We start from the raw sequence: 23,674 nt of genomic DNA, 5'->3' as shown, positions 1-23,674 counted from the left end.
TAAAAAAAACAATTTTTAAGGTTACGAATTAAAAATATAAGTGGATAAAGGCGTTGTGTAATTTTTGTTTTAAATATACATTTTTTAACTCTTTAAGGACTGGTAAATAATCCCTTTGCGCGCGGTGATGAAACATTGTGTTACCACTAGTAAAAGACGGAATATTCTAAAGTTAAGACATTTGGAAAAAAATCATGGAGACAAACTGTTTCATAATTTCTTTAATTTATGCAAATATACTAATTTAGCCCTCTCATAGCAAAATAAATAAAAAATCATATATACGCCGCTCATATTACGCGCCTGCGTCCCCCATCACTGTCATCAACCGACTGAAGACTGAATATGTTTTGCACAGCACCCGCCACAGAACAGCGTCTCTGTCTTCCTTGTTATGAGTTCTGCTCTCCCTTAAACAGATGTGTTGTTGAATCAGTGGGCATTCATTATTCGCGTAGGATGGATAAATATTTTTTCAAGACATCCAGCATAGTTATACAAATTTTACTTTCCTAATCCGGTGTGAAAATGTCCATTTGAAAATTACAAAAAATACGAGTTCATCATTTAAAAAAAATAAGAGAGACATATCAAGTCTTGTGTCCTATGTCAACTAGTGTGACATCACAGCCACACAGGAGTTAATAAATGAAAAATTTACGTACTTACAGTGTCCTACAGCCCCTTTACATACACAACTACACCATCAAAAAGTTTTTTTACGAAACAGTTCAAAAACCGTAGTGAACGGGGACGGCTGCTGTTAGTGTTATGTCGTAAAAATTGACAATTGTTAAAAATGGTAAAAATCGATGTAATTTCCATCGAATCCTGTAGATCTACCGAAAACTCAATTGAGTTGGCAACGCAGCCTGGCGCTCAAATTTGGTTACCACTTTTTCCAACATTTGTGGACGTGTGTCAAGTACAGTGTGCTCGATGATGGCTTCCATAGATGGAATCAGTGTTGGTTTATCCGTAGAGTATCGACCAACGACTTGGAATACCTTCACAAAAAATCTAGAAGCATCACACGCACGATCTTGGAGGTCAGTTTACTAGTCCATTTCTCGAGATAACGCTGTCATCCTTTTAGAAGTCGATGGTTTTGCATGCAGTACGGCATGTAACATTATCATATCGAATTAAAGTATTTTGCAGACCATTTCACGAACTTTTGGCTACAAAAATTTGTTGATCATCGCTCTGTTCCGAATTCCATTGAAGGTGACATTTTGGCCTTCTTCATTTTTTAAGAAGTACGGTCCGTTATTGCCTCCGGTCCACAACAATTTATTTTTTAGGGTGTATCGGTAGCTGATAGACCACCTCTGAATTAGCATCACTCCAAAATTGATAGAGCCACGAAGGCAAAAATAGGCCTTATCGCTAAATAAAATTTTGATGTAAAACAGTGGATCGACTGAACGGTGCTCAGGTGTTGAACATTTCGTGAAGAAATACCAAACAATACTGTACACAAAACAACTTTTAGCTGTCCAATTGGCCATCAGCTTTCACAGTGTGACCACAGAAAAAAAATGCTTTATAGAGGTATTGTATAGGTAAAATGAAATAATTAAAAAAAAAATCATAATAATTAAGATTGATAATATTTTATTAAAGTATTAAACTTTTCATTGCCTTCTTTGTGGTTTCTTGGCTTACAAGTGTACGAGAGGTACCTGGTTTGAACCCCATTCTACCACAACTTGATTTCTAACTAATTTCAACTAAAATGGAAAAAATTGGGTTAATTATAAGAACGCAAATGTGAATTTTAAAAAATCTTCATAATTACTTACATATTCAACGGTGTGGTTCATTGGAAAAGACCTTTTCATGATATTTGATTCTCGACCTACGATATAAACTTTTCTGAAATATTTTTTTTCAAACAAAATATTAATATAATTCAGTACATCAACAGGTAAGTAATAACTTTATTTCCAAAGATGTGACTCCGTGAAAGAAATTAGGTACCTACCTATCAGTAGCGAGCAGTGATTTTTTTATATGGGTCATCTGCAAAAATGTTCATTACTTTGTATCTATATACAGGTACATATAAGTAATATTTAAATGTAAATTATTATGCGGTTCTGTAATCATCATCTCTCTGCTTAATGTGTTGACAACAGAATCTATCAAATCAACCCAAACTTCATTATCAGTAACTTCTCGATATATCTATGTAGCTATATTCTCCACTATTTTTTTAAAATTATTTATTTTATTTAGTTCTATGATTAACATAGTCTAATATATATTTATAACACAATATTTACTTCTATACTTATTCTAACATTATTTATCACTATTATACACTTAATATCCTAATTTATAGTATTCACTGTTTCATATGTACATTATGATTAATTATATTAACTATTTACACTATATATTACCTAATATTTTTTACATATATACTTTTTACATTTAATTTTAAATATATTTACATTTATTTAATTTTTTATGCTTAATACAACATTGGTACAAAAATTTATTAAAAATTACCGTAATTACATTCAGTAGGTGTTATCTTTATTGTGATAAAATGTCAATACAAAACACCGCACTTAGTCCTTCTACAACTGAATAATGCAAAAAAGGGCCACGTCGAGCGCCACATGTCCTTTATCATATGTCAACTGTATAATATTAAAGAAAAATAAGCCTTAGGAAATCATGTTTGAAATATCATTTTCCAAATAAACAATTTTCAAATAATATTTTGTAATCTGCAAGCTTACTCAAGAAGGAAAAACACCAACTGGGTTTTAACAATTCAAATACAGAATACATTTTTGTATGCAGAAATAAGCTGATGTATTCTGCTAGATTTTTTTATTTATTTTTGGAGAAATACACAAACAGTGACGGTAAATTATAATAAACAACATCATCATCATCATTCCGTTTCCGCAGATAATGGTGCATAGAGCACTGCATTGGTACACCAATCACAGCGATCTTGATCATTTTTGTTACATGAGGGGAAGATGATTAGTCTTACTGGTTACGGGTCAGGTGCCAGTCCAGGGACTCTGAAATATTCTAGTGTAAAAGCACATTTTTCAATAAATAAACATGTCGGAAATCAAACCCGAGACCTCTCGTATGGTAGGTACACGCGCTGACCACTACACCACGAGGCCGTGATGTAGTGGTCAGCGCGTAAATAACATTTGTTTGATTTATGTTCCCTTAAAAATAACTATTATAATATTATTGTCGTTAGTCACATATAATAGTAAACTGCGCGTAATCGCTTACATGAACGATTCGCCTCTGCTACCTATACCTTCTTTTATGATAAAAATAAAATAAATAATTTTATCTCTACTACGCCATAAATGGTTTTTACATAAGAAGTAGACTCCAAGTAGAAACTACTAATAAAACCAACACATATGAACCAACCAAGAATACGTCGAAAGGTTCCGAAATTAACCTATAAGTACCTACTTACATCTACGTCTGCATGACACATTACAGAGTTATTATACCAACATACTTACATTCGCTCCAACACATTGTGGTTATTTATTATTCAATAACAATGCATTAAAAAAAGAGTAACTTAATTATATACAACCAACACACAAAGCGGCAGTCACTCTCCCGTACATGTTATCTTCAGAGATGAGAAAGAAGTCTAGAAATGCAAAAAAATCAGTAAACAAGAATGAAACGCAAAGTGATATTCATCCCTATTAGATAATGGCACATTCAACTAGTAAATTGAGAGACTGCCGTGGAGCCGAAATATTGCCTGCCTTCGTAGCATCTCCCCGGAGTTTCAGGATTTGATTCGTGTAAAAGAGAGCTCCCATGAAGCGAGATGCAGCTTTTATCTCTACATCTCGTTTCTCTAAGCTCCGCCCTACTTGGGTAATGACAACTGTGGGCGGAGTTTCAGGCGACTGTTTTCTCGTTCAGTTTACACCTTCATTCTGTACGAATGGACTGGGCGGACGCCTATTTACAATAGCAATTCTCGTTTTTTTATTATTGCCCTATTCTAAGAGAGGGGTACAGAGGCTCACGAGGCATGATCATTCCTTCGTTGACCGGTGACGCGAATGGACCTTTTTTCTTCGACTGTCCTTCGGGTGATTATCGTTTGAATATCTCGTTTTCGGAACAGGCGGATTCATTTAAAATTGAAAAAAACAAATACTTAAAACATTAGTGACTGTATACGATTTGGAGTGATTAGTGAAGTGATTATTAGAACAGTGATAAAATCAATTTGGAACATTAATGTGAACAATAAACTCATTGGAATAAAAACGGTTTATAACGTTGGACGTTGAACATTTTCATGTGTAAATCAAAACTGTAAAAAAGAAAGTTAAAAAGTCGCCGTTTTAAGTATCCAACTCGTGTGTCAGTTGGTTAGAGTCGACAGTTGCCGTATTATGTCAAGTTCTTCCTGCGGATCCACGAAGTGCTAAGTCCGGCATTCAAGATATCCGAGGAACGAGAGCTGGAAGACGGCCCTAGGGCGGGGGTGGCTTCCAACGGCTGGATGTGCAGCGAAGCTCTGCTGGGCCCGTGGCGAGGCGCGGGAGGCGCTCCTCCGCCGAGGGCTTGGAGGCTTCCCGACAGCTCGGAAGGCAGCCCGTCACCGCCGCCACCGCTGTCCCATCCGCACCTCGGCCTCAACTTCCTGCCGCCGGGGCCGCCCCTCGCGGCGCTGCACTCCATGACGGAGATGAGGAACAGCCCTCCGTCGTCGTCCCAGCAACACAGCAACCCCGCCCCGAGCCCAAACAACCCTCACGGGATCGACACCATCCTGTCGCGGCCGGCGCTGGGCCCGCGAGGACTGAGCCTGGCGGCCGCGGCAGCTAACGTGGCCCAGTACTTCCAGCACCAGGCGAAGCAGGGACAGATGGATGCGCTGGCTCAGCGGGGCCTGTACTGGCCCGGCTTCCAGGGACTCCTCACGAACCCCCTCGCGTGGAGAGATAGACTTAGCACAAGTTAGTAAAAATCATAAACTATTAATTTTTAAGCGATGAGTTATTATGATCAATATTAAACAAGAAATAAAAATAAAACAATGCTGTCATTTCGTAAAAAATGCAAATCACAGAATATAGAGCTGTAGGTATATTTATGTGTAAAAATACCTACAGAAATAAAAAAAAGGACAACGTAATTTTATTTAAACATAAGTTGAAAAAACATGCTTGACGCAAATAAGTTAGTTCTTAAAAAGTGTGTTGCGTATTGTGTACTAATATTGATAATTAATACAATATGGTTTACTAATAATACGATTAAAGTTAATATAAGTCTATTCATAATCATGCTTGTAAGTACCTACAATGATAATATGGAATAAATCAATACGTACTTAAAGCAATTACATTAGGTACAGTCAAACATTTTATTAAGTGTGAGTATAGTAAATAATTGTATATAATCACTTATAACTGCATAACCCATAATAAGGAGTTATTAAATAATTGCACCTACTAATATGGCATAAATAAAAGTACTAAAATAATATAAGTAGGTAATGAGTAAGTTCAGATATAATTAATTTTTATTTGATAATAGACTATCAAACCAAGCCAACATATTTTTTTATGTATCGTATTATCAGCGTTATAATTTTTGAATGTTTTGTAATTTGGAAATTTCTCTACACACAAGTTCTACTCGGTGAGTTTTGCTGGTTGTTGAATCGGCTTCCCGCAAGCCTGAGATCTATCATAACACTCTACTTTGGTTGAATCTGAAGAACTATTGATGTCGTTTCAAGTAATTAGTTTTTATTAAAATCATTTTTATTGTTTTTTCCATACGTTTTCAAGAAAACACAGAAGAATTTAATGCTTTAATTTTTATCGCGCGTCAGAAAACAATTTTTGTTTGTCCAATTTCCCGTAGCACTTCTTCATTAAAAAATGATGATTTTCCATGTTTATCATCTATGGTACCTAAGTAGAAAATATGAAAATAAAATACTTAAGCATTTGTTAAAAAAATTATACAATATTTAAATGGATACCTACCTTCCGTCTAGTGACCAATCGAAGCTTCGGTTTCGACCAGTAAAACGAGCTACGGCCGCAGTTTCAGATTAGAAACTCTAAAACTTCAGCATATTATTATGACTTATATAATTATTTTGCATTAATATGGACATTTAGCATACTGCTTGTCGTGCTTATTGTTTTTTTAATTTATCTATATTTGTAAAAAATTTTTTTTTTTGATAATCTTAACATTTGCACCTTCATTTTCATGAGTTATTAATAAGGGATACAATTTAGGGGTACCAAACCTAATTTAGTATAAAATAATAAAAACATTCTTCCGCCATGAATAAAAAAAAAAACATGACTCAATATAAAAGACAAATTACATTAAAAAAAATAGAAAATCCTTTTATTTTATAAAGAAATTACAAGATTCTATTTCGTATATTTACAGATAAATTAATATTATTTGTATGCCACAACAGGCTGGCATACATAATTACGCGGTGAATAACATGACAAAATACCCAGGCTTGAGACAAATCATATTTTATTTTTTATTTTATCATGCATGAGTCAACCGTCTTAGCCATTACTCTACAAACAAGGCCACCACGAATAATATAAACATTTTTTTTCACTTGTCCCGAACCAGCTAGGAAATCACTTAAAAATGTGTTCAGGCAGGACCTTCTATTATTTCCATGTGTTTTTTTCATTAAATAATGCTTGAAAAATTCAAATTATAACAATAATAATATCAAAAAATGAAAAGTGGATATAGATTAGAAAGTATACCGATAATAATAAACACTGAAGCATAAATTTAAATAAGAAAATACAACATTAATAATTAGAAAATTAAACACAAATGTAAATAAGAAAACATACCGATAATAATAAAAATTGAAACATAAATAAGAAAATATGATGATTAACAAAAAAAAATATTGAAAAAATATCCTACATAGGGGGCTCTAGTTATCCTCTTTAGGCTCGAAAGGGTTAAAAATTAGTTTATTTTGAATTATATATTTTATGCATGAATTAGACAGAAATAGGTATATTCTTTTTTCTTTCATATATAAAAAAATCAAAGAAAATATATTTTGATAGGGAAGACTAATTTTTTCCTTCATATCAGTTAATCCCTTTTAAAAATAGCTACAGAACATTTATAACAAAAAACATTTATAAGTATTTTTTTAAAGAATTTTTTGCACGAAAAAAGAACGAAGTGCCCAATTAAAATGGTGAATTACGGCACAAAATGCCCTGGCTTTAGAAAAATCACATTTTAATTATATATTGTACTCACAAACAATATTAAGAGTTGTGGGGTGAATACGGAAATGTGACGTAGGTGTGCTCAAATCGTGGGTTATGGAGAAAAAACTGTTGTGGCTCGTCAAATAAAACATGCGAAATGTTTAATTAAAATTTATTAAATGATTTTTTTATCAAAAAAACAACAGTCATTGTTACAAAAAACAATATTTACAAAAAAAAAAAAATTATAGTTTTTCATATAGAACTGAATATAATTTTTTAAAAAATGAAAAAGAAGCGAACTGGTAAAAAGCCACTCCGTATCATTCCACTTGTAAAATATAAATATATATAAATATATTTATATAACAATAATAATGAAATAGAATATAAGACAATTATTTTTTTTTGTTTACTAGGTCTTAAAAAATCTTTTCGCTAGCGGATTCATACTGAGTAACCCCAGATCGGCCTACTCTCCTTTCTTTTTTCAAACAAGAGAAAATAAATATATGAAAGTTAACAAAAAATAAAGCATGTAAGACCTTTTTAAATAGGGGCAGATATATTAATTTATAATTATGAATAGCGGTTAAGGTTCTAGCATTTTCTTTACGGTTGTTTAGAGTATGTTTCATATATCGACTTCAGAAAAAAATTGTTGTAATAATTTAGGATATTGGGAAAACGTGCATTCTTGTTTTTATTTGTGCTTGAAATACCAACTTAAAACAATTGTTGCAGCCGAGTTGTACGTTAAAGGATACAAATTTCAATATATCTGTAATAAAAAAAAGAACCTACTGTCGATTTACTTGTTTTAAATTCAGCGAGACTTTACCCCATTTGTTACCAATAATCCCATTTTGACACATCTCAATGCATTTGTCAAATCGATTCTTATTTTTCGACATCTAAATATTGTTTTACAATATCATTTTGAAACTGTTTTGGCTTTTTTGTACCGTCAAAACCAGTAACAGTAACAGTTGTCATTTGTCAAACAAAAGACGTAGATTTGTTGCATTGTTTTTGGACCGATAAATTTGAGATTATTTATATGCAAACCGTAAATACAAGGTACTATTTTCTAATAAAACTTCTCAATAATATGCATATTAGATTGAAAAACAATAACATTTTAGATGAAAATCGGAAATTTTATAAAAATATATTATTTACTTGAGTATTTAAAATAATGTATTTAAAAAACTGTTCTTAGGAAAACTATACCACGTGTTTGAAGAGTATTTGGAGCTTAGAAGACATTATTAGTAGAAGTACCCATTGCGTGCGTTTCCTTTTGTAAAATTGCAAAAAAAAATCTTTTAAAAAGTTGGGACCTAATGGGACCTAGGGCACTGCATTGGTAGACCAATCGCAGCCTATCTTGATTATTTTTTTTGCTGCACGAATATTAGATGTTCAGTCCTACACTTCAGGTACCAGTCCAGGGACTACGAAATATTCTGGTGTGAAAACACCCTTTTAAATAAATATGTCCTATCAGCCATGTCGAGAATTGAACCTGAGACCTCTTGCTTAGTAGGTAAACGCGCTGACCATTACACCACGAGGTAATAGGCTATGTCTATATATATGAGATCGCTTCGGGAAAAAATATATAATATCGACGCTGTCTTCATTATTATCCATTTACGTATATGTGTATATCATATTTGAATGAACTTAATAGCAATGCATAGTTATTTGTAAATATATATTTTAACTTTATTATTATGTTTATTAAATTATACATTCTACCATATATGTAGATGTGTTACAATAATTACTTTATTGTATTATTTTGTATTTATTTTTACTATCAATTAATTACCAAATTGAATTATAATATAACTATAAATTGTTAATAACATACTACCATGTTTTATTATAAAACTTTTCTGCATTCCGTTTTTCGATATGTATACATTCTTATTATTTATATTTTTCTATTATTATTTTGCATATTGTTTTGATTATTTTGTATATTGTTTTGATGATTTTGTATATTGTTTTAATATAAGTTTTAAGAGTCCCGACTTAACACGGAATTTTCTAACAAGTCGGGACATAAAAAAATATATAATTGTGCTCTACTATAAAATTGTGTATTTTGAAAAAAAATAAATATATGTAATAGACTCAAACTAGGACAATTAAAAAAAATATATATATATATTTATCATATTATCAGCGCTATGATGTCGGCCTCGTGGTGTCACGGTCAGTGCGTCTGCTTACCATGCAAAAGGTCTTGGGTTCGATTCCCGACACGCTTGATAGGAAATATTTATTTTAAAGGGTGTTTTCACGCTAGAATATTTCAAAGTTCCTGGGCCGCGATTATGAACGGCTATCTTCATCGGTATATACTGAGACGGTATAACTAATATCGATATTGATGTATGAAAGTGTGTATATTCGTAAGAAAAATTCTAAATATCTTCGTCGGTAACCGGTAATTGAACATGTTTAGAATAAATCATTGTAAACATTTTTTCTTTCATACGGAAAACTTAATTTTGCTTTGTAGATAAAATTGGAGATAAATTTTAACTTCCCATCAGAATACATACCATAGACTGGTACTAGCGTAAGACTGATCATCTTACCTCCATGAAATAAAAAAAGATCAAGATACGCTGCGATTGGTGTACCAATGCAGTGCTTTGTGCACCATTCGGCGCGAGAAAGGAATCATGATGATTATCTGGGATGATCTTTAAAAGTTTTGTATTTTTGAAATTACTCGACGTGTAACGTCACAAGTTCTCTTCGGTGAGTTCTAGTGATTGGTGATTTAGATTCGCAAACCGAAAATCTATCACAACACTTGAAAGTACTTTGTTTAAATTATTTGTTTATATATTTTCAAGAAACTTTGCCGTACAATTTAATGCCGCAATTTTTACCGCGTGTAGTAAAAATATTTTTTACATCCAAATTTCCGTAGTACTGAACTTTCTAATTACAAGATTATTTGGTAATATTATTAAAATAAATTAATAAAAAACCTCATGTCGGTTAGGCGAGCGTCTCAACCATTACACGATAGGGCCCGCTAAACATTTGAAAACTCTTTGAGAATCAAATCTAGGCACAGAAATTACACATGGACTGTTCTATAGGATATTAATAATAATTGGATTATAATTTGTGAATGTGAGAATGATAAATTATCGTCGCGTCACAGATATTTCGATGGGTCACTATTGTGGAATATTGCTTCCGCCGACATCCGATGGTGTACCCCGGAGAGGGGTGGGTCCGCGGCGGAGGAGAGGGGCCGAGGGGGTGATGTAGTAATTGTGACGACATCTGGCCATGGCGTTATTAACTTGCCAAATCAAACAAAACACCATAATGCCTACCGTGCGACTTACAGACACAATATACAACGCAACATAAATATATCGGACTCCATAATTCGGAAAATACCATGGCTTCATTTTTTTATACCAAGCCGCGTATGAACAGATTATGCAAGATTAGATACGTCAAAACGTATAAAAGGGAAAAAACTTACATACAAATGTTTTGTTCGGTTTTTACGGTTTAAGTATTTTCATCCATTTAATAAAATCGTTACCCTGTTTTATTTTCCAGCCAGCCAAAAAACAGACTGATCAAAATAAAAATTGTACTTTATTTTCAAATTGAAGCTGCCTTTTATTGGGCAGATAGAACTTGCCATATAAACTTATTTACAAAAATGCTTATGCACAGGACGACCAAGGAAGACGTGGCATGATCAGATAAACCAAAATCTTAAGTCTGGTCATGTCAAAAGCAGACAGAACCGAAGGGCATGTATGAATGTGGAAGAGGCTAGGATTGAATGCCAGGATAGACGTTTGTGGCGGTCCATTCTCTCTGCCTACCCCTACGGCGAAATGGCGTGATGGTAGTAGTAGTAGTAGTACTAAACACATTAAAAGATAAAGAATTCAGGATCAGGTAATAAGTTCGGAAGGAAACAGGAAGATAGATAGTCCAGGAAACTAACAGGGAACTTTGCACAGAACTCTGCTTTAATTCACTTGGCGCGTAATTATAATTTTCTTTTTTTTTTTTAACATTTTTTTTTTGCACCACAACAGGCCAGGAGGCCTAATTACAGTGGTGAATTACATCACAGAGCACCCAGGCTTGAGAAAAATCACATTTTTAATTTTTGTGTTCTCACCGGGAATCGAACCCGGAACCTTCCGTGCGTGAGTCAAGCGTCTTGACCACTACACCACGGAGGCCGCCGTATTTATTTTAATGTATTTTTAATAACGTAGATATATATTTAAATCAGTAAACCCACATTTAAAATAAGAATAAGAAGCATTATGAATTTTAAATGTTTTTATTCACTCGTATCAAACACACACTCACCTTGTTCATAAACCCACCCTCACACACATATACACTCACACACATATTCACATACCTACCAAAACCACACTCCACTCCCTTACCCTCGCATCCTCACACACTAAAACTCGCACACATGCACATCTGTATTAATATCTAACTGAACTGGATTTTTATAATTGTATTTTTGTGGAAAGCTTATTTGGCTTTATTTAAAAAAATAAGGAAAGATAAGTTTCATGATAATGTTTCAAGTGTTTTTTAAAAGTGGCTAGGGAAGGTGATTTTTTTATATTTGAAGGGGAATTTTATTTTAAAGTCTGATACTTTAAGCAGTAATGAATTGAAAAACGAAGGGAAGTTAGAGTTTTCGTGTATCAGGCAATTCTTAAAGGTCACCTTACCTTCCATGAGACAAAAATGATGGACACATATAATATATAGATATATGTGTACCCTTTGTACCACTGGGTTATGATGGGCTCACTGGGTAATGGAGATATATTTAATCATGGGGCTTTTGCATAAACTGCACAACTGAAATTGGATTATTTTCGCACTTACCGCAAAAAAATATTATGTATTAAAAATTGATTCAACATTTGGATTGTTTTGAACACAATATTGTTAAGCATGGAAAACATGTTTGACAATATTATGTTCAAAACAATCCAACTGTTTCATTAATTTGAACTCTGATGTGGCTGTGGTGAAACACAAGTCCACATAGGATACGAGACTCGTGTTATATATCTATATATTTCTCTTATTTATTTAAATGATGAAGTTGTATTTACTGCAATCTCAAAATGTGCATTTTTACATCGGATTTGGAAAGTTAAATTTGTACAAATATTCTGAATTTTAATACTTAATTTATCCTTGCTATGTTTGAAATAATTATACGAATGTAAGTGATGCCAATACCACAATAAATCTGTTTTACTGTGTAAAAAAGAGCGCGAGAACAGAATTTATAACAAGAAAGACAGAGACGCTATTTTGTGGTAGATGTTTGTGTTAAAAGAGACAAAAACAAAAGAAGATATTCGTTCAATCAATTGGTTATTGGCAGCAAACGGGAGTGCAATATCGGCGTTTTAATGATTTTAAATTTATTTTGCTATAACAAGCCTAAATTATTTTTTAATTTTTATAAATTATGGAATAACAATTATTTATTTATGGCTGTTTTTTTAAACGTCTGAAATTCTGAATATTCTGTCTTTTGCTTGAAGTAAAATCAGCGCGTGTAAAGGATTTTTTTAGCACAGCCTTTTAGGAATTAACACACACACATTTTCTTTACTTTTAACATTGGTAACCACATTTTGAAAATAATGAAATATTAATAAAATTCGTTAATTCCTAATTTAATTGTATCTGGTTTTTAAAAATAAATTAAAGAGTTAATTTTCATAACAGGATATTATAAACAAGCAACTTGTACTTATGTCTCCCTAATAATGCTGTAACAACGCGGATTCAGTCATAAAATAAATAACCGTTGTTAATCCATTGGGATTTTATTTATATGATCCATAAACGAGCAAATAAATTAGCTATTTATTTATATAGGTATCTCTATTATGAAGACGTACATTTCAGTTTGCAACAGCTAGATTCTACTACCTTAATACGAAGTTAAGCCATTAAATTGATTTATGATTGTTGCTTAATTTAATTGGTAACTGCCTTAGATTTGGTTAAGATATAATTAATAATTTTCACACGATTTCATCACGACTGGGATATTAAAATCGCAACCGGCTCGAACTCTTGCCTGTACTAACAGTGTTTGTAGTAATTTATTGATTAAATGATATAAAGAGATGGCTCATTATGACACTGTTTCTTAATTTATATTCGTCCGTGGGAAAAATTATGTGATTGTAAATTTTGACTTTGAAAAAAATATTACAGATCCGGTATTGACGTCTGTAAGTATGAAAAAATCAGTTTTGTTTTAAAATTGCTTAAAACAGTGTATATTCTTTTTTAACCTAGGCTTGCCTTTAAACGTAGATTAGTATCATAATATTTCGTTCCATATAAATAAATCTCTAATTAAATACCAATACAGCATTAATTTACTAATAATATTAATATTAAAAAAGTATCACAGGTTAAGGGCATTAGAGTCCTCTTTACTGAAAGTCTTTTTTTTTTAATTATCAAGATTTATTAGCATTCTTATAATTTACACATTTATTTCAATTTTGGTATCCATTTTGAACGAGTTGTAAATGACTCACTATTAGAAAATCAAGTTGGGACAGAGTAAGGTTTGAATCTCGGACCTCTGATCCGTGAGTCCGCAACACTAGCCACGGGACCACAACCAGGCTTATATTAACCCAGATATACCCATTCGTTTCTCAGTGATAAAAAAAAAAATGTTTGGTTTTTAATCAAAAATCTTCTAATAAAATATATGAATATACATATATATATATTAAATTAAAGGTTTTCAGGCCTTAGGTACTATATATAACAATGGGTCAATATGCATTGCGGCATCATATCATGTATCCATATTAAAAAAATATAAATATTATATTGTCAAATTAACTTAATCCGTAAGGGTTTAAAAATAAACAAACTTCAAATATTGAAAAAAGACACTAAACACCCTTTAACAATCATAAGTGTACACCAATGATCACAAAACAAAAATTTAAAATGTTTAATGGACCAAAATTTCATTTATAGTTTATTAAATTAAAGCAATTTATTAAAATTTTAATTAAATAAAAAATTGTTTGAACAATACCTTTCAGAAATTTTATATAAAAACACATATTGTTTATTTTGTCAAAAAATTAATTAAAACCTACCTTTTGCATGTAAATTGTTTTAAAGAAAAAGTGTTTACAAGTGGCCTGATAAACGTATCATCATATTGTTATTAAAATAATAAAGGTATATAATAGCTTTATCAATTGTTTGATAATATTAGCTTTCATATTACGTAAATTTAATTTATTACTAAATTATTTTTAACTTATTATCTTACTGTTAAAAAGGGTCTAGTTTTTTAACTCTGTAGCTGCAAGATATGTTTTTATTTCGATCCAATGTATTTTTTTATTTAAAAATAATCTATCGGAAAAGGTGAAATAAAATTCCAACCTCCTATTCGCTCTGTAACAGAACGTGTTGGGATGTTTAATGTACAGTGCCCTTGAGGTGATTTTCAACAAAAATGGGTCCGTAAAAATGTTCATTAATAAATAAAAATAATTAAATATTAGTTTTCATTGTATCAAACCGTTAATTCATACCCTGAATAAAGCTTTTATTTTAGTATTTTTGTAATTACGCGTTCCATTTGGGTAACAATCAGGTCACATAACGTACACGACATAGTTGTATGTAATGATTGCTTATTTACTCCCGTGATTGACTAAACACATCAGAGTTCATATTGCGAAGGTGATGTGTGACTGGACCTTAATAACGCCATATGCCACCGGTGCGTTGGGTGGCGGTGCGGTGGAGGTAATATTATATTGAACTGAGCTTAAGGTATGTACCTAATAACATATTTATAATCTCATATTTATCAATACACTATTAATAATTTATACCGATATTGCAATTAATTTATAATAATATTTATGAATTTATTTATTTAACTTTTTTTACCATGTACAGAGGTTCATTGTTTCAGGTCCCGACTAACTAGGAATTTCCCGTGTTTAGGCAGGGCATATTTTTTTTTTTTTTTTATTAAATAAACGGCACTTAGTGCCCTTTACACATAAGTTGCATATAATAAAATACATACATGTAAGTGAAATAAGTAAAATATAGTATTTAAAATAAATTATTACTAAACAGTTATTTACAAATTAAGGAGTCACAAAAAAAAAGAAACACGGTTTAAAAATAATATTACTAGTTATAAAAATGCTTGAAAAATTAAATATTTGGCGATAGAAATATTTTGAACATGTGAAAAAAAGAAAAAAAAAGTAAGAAAGCAACACATATAAATTAAAAAATTAAAAAATTAAAATATTAAAACAATTTTGAATAACACTAAACAAAGATTATTCTTTTTTACATTACATGTTTTATTTTTTAAATCTACTACTTAGGTAACTAATATAAATATACACATAATTACAAACTGTTAAAATTAATGAATTGAAACATGTATTTTACAAATATAATTTAAATATATATATACATAGAATATCCCTCGTCCATGCGCTTTGTAGCTGCAAGACTTTTGGTGATAGTAACTTACGTAATATTAGTGAATTAAATTAACATAAAATTATTAAATTTCAACTGTAAATATAGTCTAGATTTTCAACCGCCCATGCCGCTCTGTAGCTGCAGAACACATAATCTAAATTGTATTTGCAAACGATTGTTTTTAAATTAAAAAACACGTTTTAGCCCATTTATTTGTTCAGAGTAAATAGGGGTTAGATTTCTAAACGTCCGTGCGCTCGGTGGCAGCATGACGTGTTGTAATCTAGCTCCGATGTACCTTTCAAAATTTAACATAATTTAAAATGGAAAAATATAATCCCAACTGCCTTTACTCTAACAGCTGCAAGACATGTCGTATGTTTATTGTACAGCGCCCCTGAGATCATTTTCTCAAAAATAGAGCTATTTAAATTATCCTAAATTAATCAATATATTTGTGGGCTTATTTAGCAAATTAATGGGTTATTACCGCATGTGAATCATCCAATTACAAATGATGTACAATCAAAATAGTAATAATCCATATCCTCTAAAATTTATGGTTCCCGTAATCATTTGCTATTTTATCTAGTCCAAAGTATGTTAGTTTTGATGTCCCCATCTTACCTTCCATAAACTCAATCAATAGTGATTATAATGGGTTATCATTTATTATTGAACGTGAGATTATCTAGTCAATAATTGCCTTACTTGAACACGGGAATTGTAATTATTAGTACCACGTTGTAGGTACGATTATAGGCCTTATCACGTATAGGCCTTCGTATCTATACACTATACACCTACCCCATGTAACTGGACCCCTCTTGATATTAATTAAACTATAAACATATTTCGTAACTAAGTTTAATAGGAATTTACGTTGTATAAATAAGCTGTTAGCTTAACGATAAGGTCAGCTTTGGTTTAATAACAGAGAAAGCTCCCTTTAATGGGAAGGTAATGTTAATGATAATGATTATAGCAAAGTAATGGTCTAGGAAAATATGGTCAAACTTTCAAAGTCTACCATCAAGATGTTTAGGCAGTTTGAACAACTAGCTCATTATTTATTTACGTATTTCAATTTAATTTCGTTTGACTTAACAGATTTGATAAAAATATCAATAAAATTCCTTGGTTATGTTTTATTTGACTCACCAAGGCTTTTGCCTAAGTAGAAATCTTCAGAGCCGGTAAATTGTTTAAAACATTAAAAAAATTTACACTAGTTTTTGGAAGATAAAAACGTAAGGTATTGTATTTAAGGACAGACGACATTTATAATTACAACTAATTCGCGTTATATGTTTTCTGTCCCTGATAAAATACTTACCTGCTTAAATTATCTCTCAAAAACCTTTTAAAAAATACTGTAAATGTAAAAAAATGTTGTTAACAATTTACTAATCCTAGAGATGCTTATATAGGCGTATGCGCTGGTTGGTCAAATAAAAAAAAATACAACTAAGAAATTTAATTGATATTTATATCGGAATCATTAACTAAATATGCAGTTAAAACAACACATGAAAAAAATACTTCTCAATTCGTACGTACTAAAAAAAAAACAATATTAACGAACACATACAAACATATATTAATATTTTTAGGAAGTATTCAAAGCGCAAGAAAAATAAAATGTCTAAAATAATATTGTTCAACATAAATTTAGTTTTCCCAACAGGCAGAACCATTGGCAGATTGGTCCTGTATATTGGAATGTGAAACAATCTAAAGTAATAAGTAATTACAAACACTAATGCTTCGCATAATTTCAGGGTTGTCGATTATTACCGATTACTTTGATTGTTACGTGGTATCCCGCGTAACAATCGATAAATGTGCGCAGATAATGAAATTAAGAGTAACAAAAAAATTCATCCAACATTTTTTTTTTAGAAAAAAAGACACATTTGCGTTCTTATTATTTACCCAAATATTTCAAATTTTTGGGCCATTTTCAATGGGTTGTACCTAAATAATTCACCATAAGAAAATATAAATCAAGTTGAGGTAGAGTGGAGTTCGAACATTTTACGTCTGATCCGTGAGTCCGCAACACTAGTCACAAGACCATAACTCGATTCAACATAATTGTTAAAGATATATTCTTACATAATTTATATTAGATTTTGAACAATGCGCAATTGCCGAAAACAAACAGATAATTCTATAAAAGTATTCTTATTTTAAATAACTCATATAGCGCCATTTTTGATTTGCTGTATTAAATAATATGTCGTAACAACAATACAATAGAATCGTGTTGAGGTCCGGTGGCTAGTGTCTCGGACTCACGGCTCAAAGGTCCGTGATTCGAATCCCACTCTACCCCAACTTGGTTCCCATTTTCTAATTGTGAGTTATTTACAACTCGTTAAAAAGGCCCTTAAAATGAAATATTTGGGTAAATCATAAGAACGCAAGTATTTATTTTTTCATTTAAAAAAAAAAATAGTATATACATGACATTTTTCACTATGGCCAAATCAAGTTTTAATTTACCATTAAAGAAATAGTTTAGGAATCTGAGTACTGGTAAATTTGTAGAAAAAAAAGAAACCTATAAATAAATACATGTTAAATATATACATATATATATATATATATATATATATACGCATGTATAGATTTTTGTGATATAGATATATATGATTATAACAATTAAAAAATCATAATTATTGTAAAAAAATAAAAATTAACCCACTAAATTTAAAAAAACAGTGTCACAAAAATCTAGGCATGCGTATATATATATATATATATATATTTAACATGTATTTATTTATAGGTTTCATTTTTTTTCTACAAATTTACCAGTACTCAGATTCCTAAACTATTTCTTTAATGGTGAAAAATGTCATGAATGTACATTTTTTTTGATGAAAAAATAAATACTTGCGTTAATTCAAATGATTAAGAGAACAGGTGGGTTTTACGTTTTTTTTAAACATCACTACACTCCACAGTTCGCACTTTTGCTGGGAGAGCATTCCATATTATCTCCAATCGATAATATTTTGAACATGTGTCAAACGATGCGTTAATTATGTAAAAAATAAAGGTCCTACTAGGTTGATAACAATGTTGCGTAAAACGACTAGAACATTTTACAGGTAGCGGATTATGAAGCACGGTAAAAAAGTCCTTATAACTAGCGTGTATTATGAACTATAACCGCGGAACTAAAAAATAACAATTTTCACATATTACGCAATGTGATACTTTAAAACCTATGCACCGTTACTTATTATGGCAAAGATGCGTAGGGACTATATACAAATAAACAGGGTCGGATTTAATACTTCCAGATAACAAAAATATTTTTATGTTTAAATTTACACATGTCTAGATACATATTGGATACACATTACACATACATGTATTCGAAATATTTATATGAATTTTATATAACGAAATAAATACTAATTTACGTATTATTTTTTTTGTTTTTAAATATTTTTTAATGTGGCTACTGCACTGGCCCATAGGCACGGCACGTTTAGGAGTATCAAGTGTATTTTTTGCATACATAAGTAAACTTTATTAACAATTATAATTTTAATTCAATATGATATGTTTAAACGTCTAATATTAGAAATTAAACACTGATTTGAATTTACTGAACACTTTATTTTATTTTTACAAATATAAAAAATATAAAAACAAAAACTTCGTGACAATTGTTTCGCCTTGTTAGGGAATTTCGTTTGAAAATACCCTAACAAGGCGAAAAATTGTCACGAAGTTTTTGTTTTTATATTTGTAAAAATAAAATAAAGTGTTCAGTATACTGAAATCAGTGTTTGATTTCGAATATTATAAGTTTAAATATGGAGTTCTACAAAATATACACCATATCAATCAATGATATGTTCATTTATTTAATTTATTATTATATATTTTGAATGAAAGAAAAAGTCCAAAAACCCTAATATATGTTCAGAAAATTACGAAGATAGTACTTTTAGTATGAATTTAATTTTGGTATTTTTTGTGTTAAAAAAATTGTGTTTCAATATTTAATATTAGAGAATCGTGTAAATAGAGTTCACTTTTGCATTTAAAAATACATTTGATGGCGGTCAGTAAATTAATTCTCCAAATTGACAATATGAGCCAGTAAATACAGCCCTACAATCTATGTGAAATGTACTAAGACCAGAGAAAATCAACATGCAATAACACTGACTAACCTGATGTTGAGTCTTCTTCTTTTTCGGTGATCTGCTCATGCTGCGCTGTCAGGAAATTGGTGTTCAGGAACACTGCACACGGCACACAATTTCGTCTGGAAACGGCGGATGATCAAGAGCTTGATTGATGATAAAATTGTGGCATTGTGCGAGTTACTTTATTTTTATCATTTATTTTTTACACTTTATATACATATACAATTATACATATAAAGGCGGGCATATTGCCTTTAGGCAATTTCTTCCTATCTACCCAAACCGGTCAGTTTAGGAAAATTATAAGTACATGGACATAATTTAACAGAATACAATTTTATAAAACAATTAAAAACAAAAATTAACTGAAAAATTTACACTTAAATTTTAAACAAATATTGAAAACAAAAATTAATCAAAAAAATTACACTTTACTTAGAAGAGAGGAGGGGAGAGGTGATAGGATGAAAAAAATAAGGAAAAAGAACAACTCAAACATTTAGGTAGTGACATTTCGATCTTGGTTTAAATGTAAATAAAGAAGGGGCGTCTTTAACATTAGTGGGTAGATTATTCCACAATCGAGCAGCAACTACTGTGAAAGAGGAGGCAAGAAAATTAGAACGGTGAAGGGGTATTATTAGAGTTATTTCGTTATTGGAGCGAAACGATAGTCCATGTTGTGAATTCAAAAATGTCCGGTCAGGCGTAGCAACCTCACAAAACCAAAATTAGCCAGTATCTACTTACATATGATTCTTCTGGCTAAAACAAATCGAAACAAATTATTGGCTCCATCAAATATTAAACATGACTGTATTTATTTAAACGTATAATTATACATTTTTACAATTAAAAAAAAAAATCACTTGTTATATTTTTACTAAAACTAAAATTCCACCAAGTCACTTTCTGTAGCTTGTTGGTGAAGATTATATTTTTACTAACTTAAAAATATTATTTACATTAATAAAAACAATGAATAACAGATAAAAATTAATAGCCGGAAAGATTAGAATAAACATGTTTATACAAATAATATAAAAAAATATTTTTTTAATACAAGAAAATATTTGAAAAATTAAAATATTAACACACAAGCTTCTATGTTTGTGTATGTTTTTATAAACAAAATAAAATAAATGAAATATGTGTTTATTTGTAGAGAAAAAAATCCTCAATTCAACCCTGTTAATGCAACTTATTTGTACAATCGACACGACGTGACATGATAACATCATATTAAAATATTCACAGAACGGCGCTTGTTATTTACACTAAGGACTGTTACAAGTTGATTAATGTGCACGTATAATAAATATGATAGATATAGTGCACATACCTCTATATCAATTACGCCATATGGCTGTGTTTGTCGACTCGTTTGACAGTAATCTCAATATGGTGTGTAGATAAGAAATATTGCGGGTCCTTGAGTCCTAGGGTAGGAATGAGTTACACTCACGCTTGAATGATTTACTGAAATAAGCATCTGTAAATTTATTAATTAGATCGATAGCCAACTTTATTGGATGGGTGTCGAGTTATATAGGCGCAATTATCATGATTATATCAGTACAAAACTGGAGAGTGATAATCTAGTAGCAAAATTATATAAGTATAGAAAAAACTGCAATTCATGTAATGTACATGCATTATAGTCCTTAAAATGTAAGATGATTAGAATGACAGTTGTCAGAAAAACTGACGACATAACTTTGTAGTAACGTCTTAGTAGTAATTTATATTGACACACGAAAAACCAGTATTTGGTAAGTTAATTATTTTTTTAAAAACAATTCTATACATATAAATCAACATAAATATATAAAATCAGCTTTAAAACTTTAAAAATTCTAAAATAAACCTAACTATTTATGACGTTCTTACAAGGTAATATCATTTCGCAAAAACGTTAGAGATGGGACAAATTGATCAATGTAAATTGGTTGAAAAAAAAAAAAATATTTTGATAATGTTCATGAAAAAAGTAAAAATGTCTTATTTTTGGTGAATAATTGTATTCAACACATAGGCTTGTTTTTGCGTTTTTTATATCAATTTTCTGAAACAGAGTTTCATGTTTGCATGAAAAAACTGATAAAATCGATTTGATCGGTACATGATCAGTGATCAGTAATTTCCCATCACCATTGATTTGAGTTTGACAGCTGTCATTCTAATCATCTTACATTTTAAGGACTAAAGGTACATATTTGGTCATATTTAACATGACCAATGACGAAACCTATTTTGAAGCAAGGAGTTACGAAATGGATTTTTCTTAGTGGAAAGGATTTGAGTGGGAAACTCCTTGATGATTTTCCAATTGTTTGAGTTTACTGTTTATCATATTGATGTGCCATATATTTTTTTTTTATTGTAATTGTTCTTGTTGTGTTTCTGATCCTATATAATATGTGTGATGATATACTTTTGTGTCTATGTCAACCAATTGCTCGTCCTAACTCAACACAGGACTTTTAGTCCAATGGAGTTGGGACTTATGTCTCAAACAGTGTGTAATAAACTGCCTTTAAGTAAATAAATATCTTACTATCATAAATGGCTCGAAATTAGACTGCAAACCCCTTCACTTATTTTCGGCGTACGCCATTGTCCTAACGCTACACTTTACTTTCGTAAAAAGTTTTAGCACTTATCAGACCATAGCTTACTTCTTATTTATTATTTTACAAAAACATAGAGAACGTTGAAAGACAGACCAGCGAAGTTTTTAAATAAAAATCATATATATTATATTATGGTACAATTTTTAATGTGTGCTTGTTTATACGCGTAAAATGGTGCGTTTGTGTATTTGTAAAAGAGTAAGTGCACAGGACGCACAGGTTTTTGTGTGTATTTGTCAAATAGTCTATTCACATTCTTAAAGCATCCCATTAATTATTATCCATAATTTTATTCCTCCTTTTATTAGGTCATCTCCCATCCATAATCAAAAATGTTTCTATAGCAACACTGTTTAAATTACTTCTAAAGAAACATTTTCTATATATTTCGTAAACTTTCCTTTTTCCTCTAATTTAATTCCTATTGAAGGATATAATAATAAATTAACACATATAGCTAGTTTTCTTTTAAGTAGCCATTTTATTTTACCCTTTTTCACGTACAAACGTATTTATCTAAAAAATTATGAAACCTTTTTTTGTTTGGTTGAAAGAAATCGCCATTTTGCAATAAGCCCGCCAACGTTCAATTATTATTGAACAAAAAGATGAATAAATTAGTCAAAAACGTTAAAGTTTGTTAGCGAAAATTCTTGGTAGAAGTTCATTGTAATTTTTGACTTTTTTATGAAATAGAAGAGAACAATTAATTATTTTTATTTATTTATTTATAACAATCTACATACGGGACAGAGACACAGCTTATAGCGGCACAATCAAGAACGACGCATGCCTGTGAATTTGCTTCGAATCGCTAGAAAATCCGTGTTGAGTAGAGGCACTTGTAATGCATTCATAAACATACATATTACATATGCGCATATACATATTACGTGGAAATAACTATTTATAAAATATTGCGTTTACTGTCGTTCTGGCAAAATAATTTAATTACTGATTTGGTATAAGTATATTTTTGATTAAAAAACATATAACTTTATTTTTGTGGCTTACTGGTTAGTTTTGT

General features: G+C 30.8%; 1 protein-coding gene across 1 annotated transcript in view; it reads left to right on the top strand.

The window, feature by feature from the left end:
- HGTX (HGTX homeodomain transcription factor) overlaps positions 1-23,674 on the top strand; it is a gene marked incomplete at its 3' end in the record, with an annotated part of 72,929 nt that overhangs the window by 6,087 nt on the left and 43,168 nt on the right. Inside the window, exon 2 of the mRNA XM_088224282.1 lies at positions 4,433-4,991. Within this exon, the coding sequence (XP_088080408.1) occupies positions 4,433-4,991 (559 nt within the window). The remainder of the gene's footprint in view (positions 1-4,432; positions 4,992-23,674) is intronic.

Source organism: Micrasema longulum, unplaced genomic scaffold (genome assembly GCF_059751315.1).
Source record: "Micrasema longulum isolate JH-2025_06_02 unplaced genomic scaffold, ASM5975131v1 h1tg000277l, whole genome shotgun sequence".
NCBI classification, from domain to species: Eukaryota; Metazoa; Arthropoda; class Insecta; order Trichoptera; family Brachycentridae; genus Micrasema; species Micrasema longulum.
This window is presented reverse-complemented; position numbering and strand designations above follow the sequence as displayed.